We start from the raw sequence: 12,474 nt of genomic DNA, 5'->3' as shown, positions 1-12,474 counted from the left end.
AAATCGCCTCAAGCACGCAATTGCGCGGCAAGAGTTTGAGCTGAACACTCTACATCAACCTGTCCCTACCACATCGATCAATCAATCTCTTTCAGAGGAATGTTCCTATTTAGACCCCTGGGACGAATTTATTTTCTCCGAGATGTCACGACAACAATCTGAACCTACATCTGAATCGGAATCAGAATCGGAAGCTGAAGATGAAAGGGAACCTGAAATAGAATCCACTATCGAAGAGGAACAACCGACTTCATCTCATTCTTATTCTTTAAGAAGTCAAGGACCTGTGGAAGATCGACCTTGGATCCTTCCAACTCCACGACGAAGTCGAATCCCTAAAAGGAAAGCTAGCTCACCAAGGGAAAGCAGGAACAATATACAACCCCCAAAGGTAACGAAAAGGGGAACCTAAATCGCAAAATTCTCTAAATCGTAAACTTAATCCCTTTTAAGAAACGAAATAGCTACGAAATCAAAATTTTATTAATATAAATTATAATATGTCCTGTTACCTTCTTCATCTAACGACTTTTCCCCTTTATCCAGAATACTCCGACCAACGAGACTCCAGGCATTATGCATATACAGCTCTTGCTACGATTTATCCTTATAATTTTGCTATGCATGTAGCATTTATATATCAATAAATCATATTTACTCCAGATAACCTATTCCATGACTTCCTTATTATTATTTTTTTTTACTATTCTACTAGAAAGAGAGAGAGCAAATATCGTGAGGAAATTGCCAATTTCCGTACTTTATTAATAACCTCCGCGAACGGAAAAGAGTAACATATATGACGTTATGACGCGATCGCGATATAATGCAAAAGAGAGAGAGCCGGAACGAATCTGTAAAACCAATTCCTTAGGTGAAAATCCAGCTTGCTCGATAAAACCAAGCTTGATTTTAGAAAACCCAGGGTGATGTGACGATCGGGATATTGTGAACTTTATCATTTATATGTACCTTTATAATCTTTTAACTATATTTTATACAAACTCTACATTTTATACAAAAACGGAACGAAATAGACCAAAAAGGGTTAGTTAAACGGGAAATCAACTGATAAATTCTGTTGATAAGAACAGTTTAAACTCGATTCCCACGAGTTGAGTTCCTTGTTAAGATGAGTCAAATTTCGGTGACACGACTACGTCACCAATAATTTTATTGGTCCAAGAAGATCATCTCTTCTGACGAAATCAAAGAAGGGCCTGCAAACTCCCTCCCCATATAAAAAGGGAGTACGATGAGTAAGAAAAAGAAGTTGTTACTGACCGTGTGTTTGTGCGCTCAAAAGGATAGTTACCTGTCGCCGCCGATCCTCCCTCATCATCTATATTCAAGCCGAACTGTCATCGTTACACTTCCTACCTGAACAACTATTACCTGTTAGTGGACAGAGTCATTACCGACGATCTACTATAAGATCATTTATTCTTAGCCCGAACACCTACAACGGTCTATAAGGATATCATCGATTATTACATCGACATCCGACTACATATCTTGAGGTATTTATCCTACACGCGAATATTTGTAAGCTCTCTCTCTCTCTCTAATCCGCGTAGAATTTATGTTCGCGGATCGTGAGCCATGTACCTTATCACGTGTTTCTCTGTAAAGTAATCGCTTGTATCTAATTAGTCCTATGGAGAAAATAAACGGGTATATTTTTATATATAAATCTCTGGGTGCGTTCTTTCCGTCATCCTCTCCACTCGCTTCATTCCGGGTCTAACCCATACGTAACCGCTCGCGCAATTGATTTTCTGTATCAATCTAAGGATACAGTGGTGTCATCCTGACGTGGTATCAAAGAGATACCGGCCCTATGGTCACACTCACATCAGGATCTTTAAAATGCACCAGCAAAGACCCCACAATGTCAAAAAATTCAGTCATCATAACCTTCCAGGCAGATTGTTGCCTGGAAGATTATGATGACCTGTGGCTTGAATTTTTTGTGTTGGTGAGCCAGGGTGTTTCCATTGCATGCTCACATGTTTAATAGTTGGTTCAAAGTGGTGGCACCACTTGGATGGATTCCAAATAACTTTGGCCATGTTTTCATTACTCTGTCAAAAACAAAATGTGTGAGATGACTGAACTTTTTCCTGATTATTCATTGGTGTATGCTTATCATGCCACACATGTTGTCATTCCCCTTCTCTTGCACCAGACCATGTGACATGGCACAAACAGGTTTTGTTTGATCAATTCTTATACAACCATTTTCATTTGTAGAAAAGAAAGGTTTCAGGTGTGCATCCAAAGTATGCAGTGCCATCAACAAAGTACTTTGCAAAAATCATTATACCATACATATACCATTGAATTTTTGTCTAGTTTCAGAAAATGTTAAGAGGGGGTAAGTCTATTCTATTTTGTTTATCAGGGGCATTTGGATTTCTGACATTTGCAGCAAACTATTTCCAAATCTAAAAGATTTTCCAGACTGTCATACTAGGTCTATACTCTTCAACTCTGCAATGGTGATGCAATTTTGTTTCAAAGAGCTATTTTAAACATCCTAGCTGATACCATAAAATGGCAATGAATTTTAATCATTCTTCTTCAGCCCAACGTACATTTCATGACCTTTAAACAAGTCTTAACTTTCCCAATCACAGATTACACCAGGACATCTGAGCAAGACAGAATAACACATTTTACATGTTAGAAAGAATTGCAGAACATTATCATCCATTGACTGCTGTTGATAATTTGAACTTTCTTACATTAACAATTCTTCTGAGATCATTTGAAGAAGTCACTGTTAAAATAACTCCATTAATAGAATGATGAGAACTATTACAGAGATTATCATCTGGTTCATACACTTGCAGAGAAAATTTTATCTATTGATAATATCTTTAACGTTATGAAACTTAATAATATGGAGGAAATGAAAATTGATGACTTAGCAAGATAATAAATTCAATTTCTCCTTGAAATGAATGTTCTTTTACCTTCCATATTTTATATGAATTTCATCATTGAAATTGATTTCTATGACTTGGAATTAGGAATGGTGTTACCAGTTCTGGAAGCACTGCAGCTGTTTCTCTCAAAAGTGAAAGATATTGACTCTATCAGCGGTCTTCAAACATTAGCAAGTAATTTAAATGATTTGGTGAACTACTATTATCATGAATGAAAATCTAATTGAAATCTTGTTGTTGCAACATTTTTGATCTTGGAACAAAATAAAATTCTTTTTGGAAGAAAGTAAAAAGAGGTTATTTTGAAAGCAGGATTATTCATGAGATGGTTTTAAGGAAGCTTATGCAGTAGCATTTTTTAACACCAATTGTTATACAGGAAAAACTGTTATCTCTAATTTCAGTAATTCTGTCACAACCTCATCACCAATATTTGGGAATGTTTTTATGAAATTGCTTCAGATCTGGGATTTGGGGAACAGTCTCTTGACTTGGAAAACTTGATTTCGATAAAAGACTTCTACTCTTAGTTATCCTACTTCATTCTGTTCCCAGTTCCTAGATACAAACAGAAATATTGAAAAGGGCTGAAGCACACATTTGCTGTTACCTGAGTTTGTCCATAAAAATACAGAAAACTCTTTTGTGGTGGTATAAAAATGGTAAAATGTTTTCTGGATTAAATTCCCTTTCCCAAAAGAACCTTTCAGCACTACATATCTCAGTAGCCAATAAATGGCTTTTCACTACTGGCAGGAGCATTTACAAATCAAAGAGGAATGGAGTAGTGCCAAAAATGGAGAAATGTTCATGTTTTTTACTGTAGTCTGATTACTGAATTATTGATAATAGTTATTGTTTTTTAACATCATTCTTTTCTTTTAATATTAATTTATTAATTTTAAATTTAAAAAGTAATGATATTTTTCCAATGGATAATTATTTACTGATTACTGTGATTATTGTAGAATTAAAATTGTCACTTGACCAATTAATCAGTGTAGGAGCCAATTGTTATGATAAACAATTAGCAAATGATTAATCAGTACATCTTAACTTTGTAATAAATAAGTGTAATGGCATAGGAACAGATGAATTTATAGATAGAATATTGAATTGAATGCAACTGCGTATTATTTTCTACATATTAATGTAACAAATAAAAAGAAATTATTTTAAAAAATATGACTACTGTTTTTTGTTTTATAATGTCTTTAGTCTTTTTCCAGTAAACAATGTCCCTTGTTTTTTGAAATGATGTCAAAGATATAAATATTTCCTTAACTCTTTTAAACTGTTATCAAAAAGAGGATTAACCTGTTATTTTCAATAATTCCAGCAGAATTGGGGATTCCAATTGAAATATTTTTTTATTTATAAGGTTTAGTGCATGTTATCCAGTGTTTGTACTTTTGTTTTCAAAACAGATTTTATAAACAGAAAATAGAATGATGAGAACTATTACAGAGATTATCATCTGGTTCATATACTGGCAGAGAAAGTTTTATCTATTGATAATATCTTTAATGTTATCAAACTTAATAATATGGAGGAAATGAAAGTTGATGACTTAAATAATAAATTCAGTTTTTCCTTTAAATGAATGTTCTTTAAACTCCTTTTACCTTCCATATCTTATATGAATTTCATCATCAAAATTGATTTCTATGACTTGGAATTAGGATATTTAAAAATCAAATCCAGTCATTTTACTGTTAATGTAAACTTTATTCATTTATAAATAAATCTATCATTTCTTAATATAATAAATATTGACACTGACATGCCTGTATATTTCACTGGATGTTGCATCAATATGCATCCAGTGATAAATGCATTTGTTACGAGATTGAGAAATGTGAATTAGAAGAGCATCAAAAATGAAAATGTTGAGTATGTTAACATCTGAAACATGTTCATTTATTAGACATTTTTGCTTCTAATTGTATGAAAATACTCATTATAAATATAAAATGAAATTTTTAAAAACTTCATATTCTGACATTTAATGATAAGATAGTATTTTGAGACAAACAGCTGAAAACTATATACAGTACCGTCTTTCCTAGTTGGACACATGCAGTAAGCTGACTCTAGTAGACTCTTGAGTACTACCAACACTGTTGCCAAGCCATACAAGCTTCCCACTAGTTCAAACTCAAGTTTCCACTAAATATGGTATGATATCAATCTTGAGCTTAAACACTCAAACTTGCCCATGCTTGAACAATATTGTTGCCAAGCTGGAATGTGTTCAAGCTTGGGCACAATATTAAAGATTTTAGGTTGTCATCTTAGGCAGTTTAAAAAGGCATGTCACCTTATAAGAAAATGGTGTATAAATGTGAAAATCAGTACCCCAAAATTTTTCATGAAAGATACTGTACCTCCCTCTAAATTTTTCACGGTTGCTTAACTTTAGTGGGACTCCATCAACTTGGCAACATTGATTACCAGTGACAGTAGCATAAAACATCAAGCATGCTACTGTCACTGGTAATCAATGATCATTAACTTCTATTATGCTGCATCAATTAACTGCTGACTCTATGCTGTCAAATTCATTTATGTGCCATTGAATTTCTCTTACTTCCAACAATTTGGCAATCTGACACTGTTTTATTGCCATATACTGTATACCTGATTACCAATATAGGCACTTTGTGATATTTTATTGGGTCTTTGAATGCATTTTGAGATTTTTTATTCTCTTGTTTAGCCATATCTACTATCCTATCTATTATTCCTTAAGTTCTATGTTCTATGAATCATAAACAAAAGAACATCTCAAAGTAAGGACTGACAACAGATCACAAATGTTTTATATAGCTGTCTCGGTTATTTATTTATTTTTTTAATGTTGAAAAATGTAAAACTTTTTTAAAGAAAACTTCTTAATTAAAGAAACTGTTGAACTATATCTAGAAATTATGTTAGTTCAATCTTTCAATCTCTATAACAACAGGATTAGTACTTAAAATTGACAGATAACTCACACCTCTTTTCAGATTGACTTTAAAAGTCAGATAGATAATCTGCGGGTTATTTGCAGGAAATTATAGTAATTAAAAGTTAAAATAAATGTAGTGCAAGAATTTGTTAGTTCAAATTAATTTATACTTTGATTATTATTTATTACTGCATTAATTGGCAAGATTATATTATTGTATACAAATATCTGTTTGTATTTAGAAATCTTTATTAATAAATGTGCAAGTACTTATTGTGACATCATCACAATGCTAGGCTGCAATTTTTAATTTATTCAATTTAACCTTGAACCTCCACCTCAAATTAGTAGTGGCTTGTGTGAGACTGTGGATTTTAGAGGGAAAATTTATGTAAATGAAAGAAAACTTTCATTTTTTGTTCAAGAATATTGTAAGCAATCATCGATAGAAAAAACTCCTCACAGAGAAACGGAGCAGAGGTCTCCAGTAACTGTCAACAGTTAGGTGGGAAAGTTGGCACTTAGCTGTCACGAATTTGCAAGTTATCGTCAACAACCGACTGCTTCCCACACTAACACTATAAAAGCTCACGCCACCAGAAACGTAGCGTGCTTGCATAGGAAGCTATTATTGTACTTGTGTCCGTCTCCATGCCCAGGAACGAAGTCCCGTCGGAGAAGACCTACAGCAACTCTTCCACATTGTCGGCGACCGCCATACATCGAATTGTATCGTCCAATCTCACACCAAGAGGTATTTTGTTAGGACCTTTGTAAACTCTCTCTCCTGCAATGGCAATAGGCTTAGCTCATAGCCACCTGTTTGTTTAGAACTTGTAGAGCTTTATATCTACTTGCATATAACCGCATAGTATCATAGAATCGTTTGTAATCACCTTGTATGTTATTCTAGTTATTCAATAAATGTTTTATTTGTTAATCTATCTCCTGTCAATCCAAGACGCCTGTCGACTTACTGACGACCTCCCCACTCACTTTTTGCCCTCCTAGCCATCCAAAACAACAACGAGATCGGGTTTTGCCAACCCGTGCAGTGTAAGTGGTCAGCAAGGATAAACCCCTGACCCTCTGCTTATCTCACACTTGCTTCTGCACATCATACTTTTCCATTAGCAGTGGAGTCATGCTGGTTATCTAACTCCTTCCAGGGGAAATTTTTGAAATAACAAGAATCCCAGTTTGCATCAGAAGTATGTATATAGTTAATTGGGGCCTCCTGTCCCTAAGATTTTTATATCTAAACTCTTATTTCATCTATTTAACTTCATTCTAAAGATTAAGGAAAGACAGATGGGTATACAACAGTGGGGAATTTATAGGTCTATAATTTTTTCTAATAGCAGCCCAATGATTAATTAACGATAGCTGCAACTGGAGAATGATTAAATTATCCAAAATGCATTTTACCTAAAAAAAAACATTTTGTGTTTAAATAGAAAATAAAGAAATTTGCAAGACTTGTCAAAAATAGTGTTAAATAAAGTCATTTCTTCACAAAAGTCAATAAATGTGATGTTTTAAAATTTTAAGTTATCATAATAGCTCAAGAACAGATGATTTGTAATGTTTGGCTTGATTACATGATTAAGTTGTCAGAGAGCCATTGCCAACAAATATGGAAGTGGAAGATCTAGATACACATTTCACAGCAACAAGAATAAGAATTTCTTCTTTTGCAAGAAATTATCAGTCCTTCAGATTTTCTTTCAAATCATGCATTTATTATACATTGTAAAATAGACTCTTATTTTTGTTGCTGTCATTTCTGCGTTCAGATCTAGTTTTTTATTTATTAGAGGCTAAGAATGGCTTTGCGATTATTCATTCTTATCAAGCTCAACAGTATATTTTAAAAATCTTTTATATGTACGAGGGCTATTTTTTAAACAAGGTCCATTTGTGAATGAAAGTGAGAATAATGCGCAATCACGGCAGTATGCATATGCTTCTGCTCCGAGCAAGCTTGGCACGCGTTTTGATGCCATTTGCAGCTATATCGTCTGTCTGTATGCTGAGCTGTAGAAGTTTAAAATGTTTAAGAAAATTGAGTCTCCCACCGACTGTGAGATACGATCTGTTATTCGATTCTTGAATGCAAGAAACTTGGCAGCAGCGGAAATTCACCGTCAGATTTGTGAAGTTTATGGTGATAATGCTATGAGTGATAGTAAAGTTCAAAAATGGGTAAGAATGTTCAAGGATGGGTGAGTTAATGTGCATGATGAGCCACGCCCTGGCCAACCTTATCTGATATCTAAAGATTTGATTCATGATGTGGATAACAAAATTCGAGAGGACCAACGATTCACGATTTCAGCGTTATCAACGTTATCAACGTAATTGAATTTCCACAGATTTCAAGATCAGTTTTGTATACCATTGTTTTGGAGAAACTGAATTATCGAAAATTGTTTTCTCGGTGCATTCCAAGACTGATTTCTGACGATCACAAAACAAAAAGATTAAACAGTGCTTTATCGTTTTGACTCGATACGATCATCCACACAGTCCAGACCTTGCACCCAGTGATTTTCACTTGTTTCGATACTTAAAGGAGTTCCTTGGTGGTCAACATTTCAACGACAAAGAAGAAGTGAAAACTGCAGTCGTGGATTGGACAGGTGGCAGATTTCTTTGAAGTTGGAATTCAAAAAATTGTTGAGCGGTATGACAAATGTTTAAACAAAATGGAAATTATGTAGAAAAGTAGATAAAAGTATGTAGAATATGGAAAAAAATATATTTTAACGATATTTACAGTATTTTTCTTCTTATTAAAAAACAGACCTTATTTAAAAAATAGCCTTCGTAAATAATTATATTGATTTTTATTATTTAATCTAAATATAATTTTATGCTTACTATAAATTTGTTTAGAAAATTGCTTTTATTTCTTATTAGGTCAAATAATAAGTTATATTCATATATTTTGAACTAACTGGAGAACTAGATCACAAAAAATCACACCTTTAAACTCCAGCAATAAATTTAATAAAATAAGAACACTTTCGACCAGTTTCACTGACCTTCCTATTTTATTATTCTATTGTAACTGAAGAAGGTCAGTGAAACTGGTTGAAAATGTTCTTGTTTTATTAAATTTATTGCTGGAGTTTAAAGGTGTAATTTTTTTTTTTTTTTTTTTTTTTAATAATAAGTTATATTTAAGCCTAATTATATTTATACATTTTATACACAGTATAAAAAATATTAAATTATATTTTTCATTCATTGTTTTTGTCATATCTGAAGCAAATGAAAAATTTAGTTCTAAAAAAATTTTTACAACAAAATTCCAATTTCTTATTTATAAGGATTTTTTTCTCTCTTTGATGGATTACAGTTTCATCATTCTCAGAAAACATATTGGCAACTGTATAGCCTTTAATATGTTGATGTATCACTTCAACAACTAATCAATCAGTTCTCAAATATTAATAACATTAATCAACTATTTTATTAAAATATTCAAATAAATTTGATTCTTGAGAATGATGGATAGAAAACTTTTAAATTGTTTAATGTTATAGTTAGCTAAATGTGCAATGTTATTCCTTAAACTGAACTGAATTATTCAGTAATTTAAGTTGATTCCAGAATTATTTTGTGTGTTAACAAGTAATGGCAGTGTTATCTTAATTAATGTGTTTATAACATGCTTAATTTTTATAATGATATGCAGTAGCAATAAATATAGTTATAGATTTATAATTCAGGAATACAAATTTTGATTTTAGTAATTTAAATTATTTAATTTCTAGCTGCACTTCCACCAGCTGGAGAAGAAATAATTGGAGATACAAAAATAGTTACTGAATATAAAGTTAATAATGAAGGAAAAAAGATTAAGGTAAGTAACTTATATATAAAACATATATTCTTATTTTTAAGGTTATAAATACAGTAATTCCAAGTAGTATGATAAGATAAACTTTTTGAGATTGTATCTCAGCTTTTGATTGGGATGGATGATTAAGGAACTGTGAGTAAAGCATAATACTAACATAATAAATATATTTATATCAATTATGAAGAAATTGAAAGGTGTCTTACCATGATATTGTTTAACTGATAGTTTTATATTGCTAATTGTATAGAGTTTTTCTTGTATAACAAATAAATACATTGAAATATTAATTGTACTGTTTATAAATTATTAAAACAAAATATGTTGATTACATAAACATGTTATGCTGAATTTATTTTCCACAAATGGTTAATATAACTTATCTTGAGTTTTGGTTTTTTGTTTTCATACAAATTAACATGCTTTGTAGAAATTGGAAATTGTTGTAAATGATTGTTACACTATCTCTTAATTTATATATATGTATCAAAATATAGTAAATAGCACAATGAAACATTTGTATACTGATAATTTGGTATGTTTTAGGATAGAAGTAACTAAATATAGAAATACATGTAAAAAAATCAGTTTATTGTTTATTTTCTAAATATATTTAAAAAATAATTCTGCTTGTGAATTCTATTGTTTAATTATTTGAGTTTCCAGTCATCAATAATGAATAAACAAAACTTAAAATAGTTGTAATTAAAAGCTTCTAAGTGTGTCATTAGTTACAATATTAAAGCAAAGAAATTGTTAAACTGACTTAAATTAAGTAGGGGAGACTGGGGCAAGTTTGTCAATCAAATTTTCTTTGAAACAAAATAAAAGGAGACTCTCTTTAGAGGCTAGACAGTTGAATTTTAATGATGGCTTGTTGAGTGTGGTGTCTGTGTTGTTCTTCGACAAGTGTAGTTGAAATATCAAATAAGTTGTCTATTTCATTCAATTTCATTTATATAGAATTGGCATGTTTTGTTATAATTCTATAATAACAAAAGTTATTTTTCCTGTTAGAAGGATAAAACATTAACTTATTCACGTGACCAGATCATGGCTTAGTATCCTATTCTCAGGGTTCCACTTAATGTTTCTACATCGTCACTATTGGGGCATCTTCAGCAGTGTTGCCTATCTTAAACAATTTGCTGTTAAGCATATTTCACTTCTACTGTTTATTTGAGTTCACTAATTCATTTTACTTTATATTGCTTTTAACTTGCATTAGAATGTTTTCATTTATCATCTGTTTCATTTTTTTCGAATTTAATTTTTGTTTACATTTTCTTTACTTAAATATGCCTTTGATCTTGTATTTCGTTGTTATAATATTAAATAGGTCTTTGGAAGAGTATTTCTTTGTTTTAATAGTGAATTCCAACATATACATTGTTAATAACACAAATTTATATACCTCCCTATCTTGCTCCATTACTGTTGCTTATCGCTATCTCTTTATAAAGTTATTATTATCATAATTATTTTTATTTCCAAACTGATTTTAACCAATTCTATGATAAGGGTACATTCTGGTAGACAATAAACAACGCTTTTATTTCAGTTTACAGCAGTATTTATTACACAAAATTTAACTTATTCTTAACATGCCGAAGTTGCCCTGGTCTCCCCTATATATTTCTTATAGTATCCCAATGAATTCAGTAAAATGATATATTTTATAAAAATTCTGTTAATCTAACAAATTTAGGCAGTAAAACATTTTATTTACTGAAAATGTGTTGAAGCACATACATAAAGACCTAATGTTTTTGACTGGCTAAACCCATAAGTCTTTGAGTGAAGTGGATGATGATGAAGTTCACATCTATTACACGCCTTTAAAGTATCCAGCATACTGTTAAATTATTATAAGAACGTTTTAAGGTTTTAACAGTATGCTGGATACTTTAAAGGCGTGTAATAGATGTAATTTCTGATTTGTTTGTTCCAGTAAGCATTTATTAGATGAAGTTCACCAGAGGAAATCTCCTTATCTTACTTCCCATGGTTGTCACAAGCATCATTGGATGTGGCATATGGAGTTCTGACAACATCATTACTGTAAATGAGTTTGAGGATATGGAACATTAGTTATTTCAATGGAAACTGAATACTGCTAATTGTAATTAGCATTACATGGATATTATCGGTTTTTAGAGTTAGTGTGTCCAGTGAATAAAAGTAAGCACACTAGCTTCCTACCTTTAGGCCAAATTATTTAGTTAAATTGATTTAATATTAGCCTAAATGTAGCACAACAAATCCAATTAGTTATCTGAATTAATACACTTGGGCTTGTTATTGACTATATTGAATTTATGTTTTAAAAGATATTTTACATGTGCCTTTTTTTTATAGGTTGTTCGTTACTACAAAATTGAATGCAAGAAAGTGTCAAAGACAGTTGCAAGAAGAAAGGTGAAATTATTATTTTATAATTAATTTAGTTAGCAAATAAATTACCTTTTTATTGTATTAACACAGCTTTCTAAGTTATTTGGTTATTCAGTTTTGTAAAAATTTCTGATTTGAGGTCACTTTTAAAATATTTTTAATGAATATTTATTTGCATTTGTAATTAAATGTCATTTGAATCTACTGTACATATAATCTGATTTTGATACGGCTGCCCACAGAATAATCTATGGTGAAGCCCTATAGTGGATGGAGTTCTGATAGAACAATAAAAAAAAAACACTATTGTG

General features: G+C 31.4%; 1 protein-coding gene across 2 annotated transcripts in view; it reads left to right on the top strand.

The window, feature by feature from the left end:
* The window catches only part of LOC136978222 (eukaryotic translation initiation factor 3 subunit G-like), a 29,277-nt gene that overhangs the window by 9,170 nt on the left and 7,633 nt on the right, over positions 1-12,474 (top strand). For both annotated transcript variants that reach the window (XM_067273880.1, XM_067273879.1), the window contains exons 3-4: positions 9,684-9,772; positions 12,128-12,187. In XM_067273880.1, coding sequence (XP_067129981.1) covers positions 9,684-9,772; positions 12,128-12,187 — 149 coding nt within the window. The remainder of the gene's footprint in view (positions 1-9,683; positions 9,773-12,127; positions 12,188-12,474) is intronic.

The sequence above is a fragment of the Centruroides vittatus genome, unplaced genomic scaffold (genome assembly GCF_030686945.1).
Source record: "Centruroides vittatus isolate TY-2023 unplaced genomic scaffold, ASM3068694v2 contig_5, whole genome shotgun sequence".
Lineage (NCBI taxonomy): Eukaryota > Metazoa > Arthropoda > Arachnida > Scorpiones > Buthidae > Centruroides > Centruroides vittatus.
This window is presented reverse-complemented; position numbering and strand designations above follow the sequence as displayed.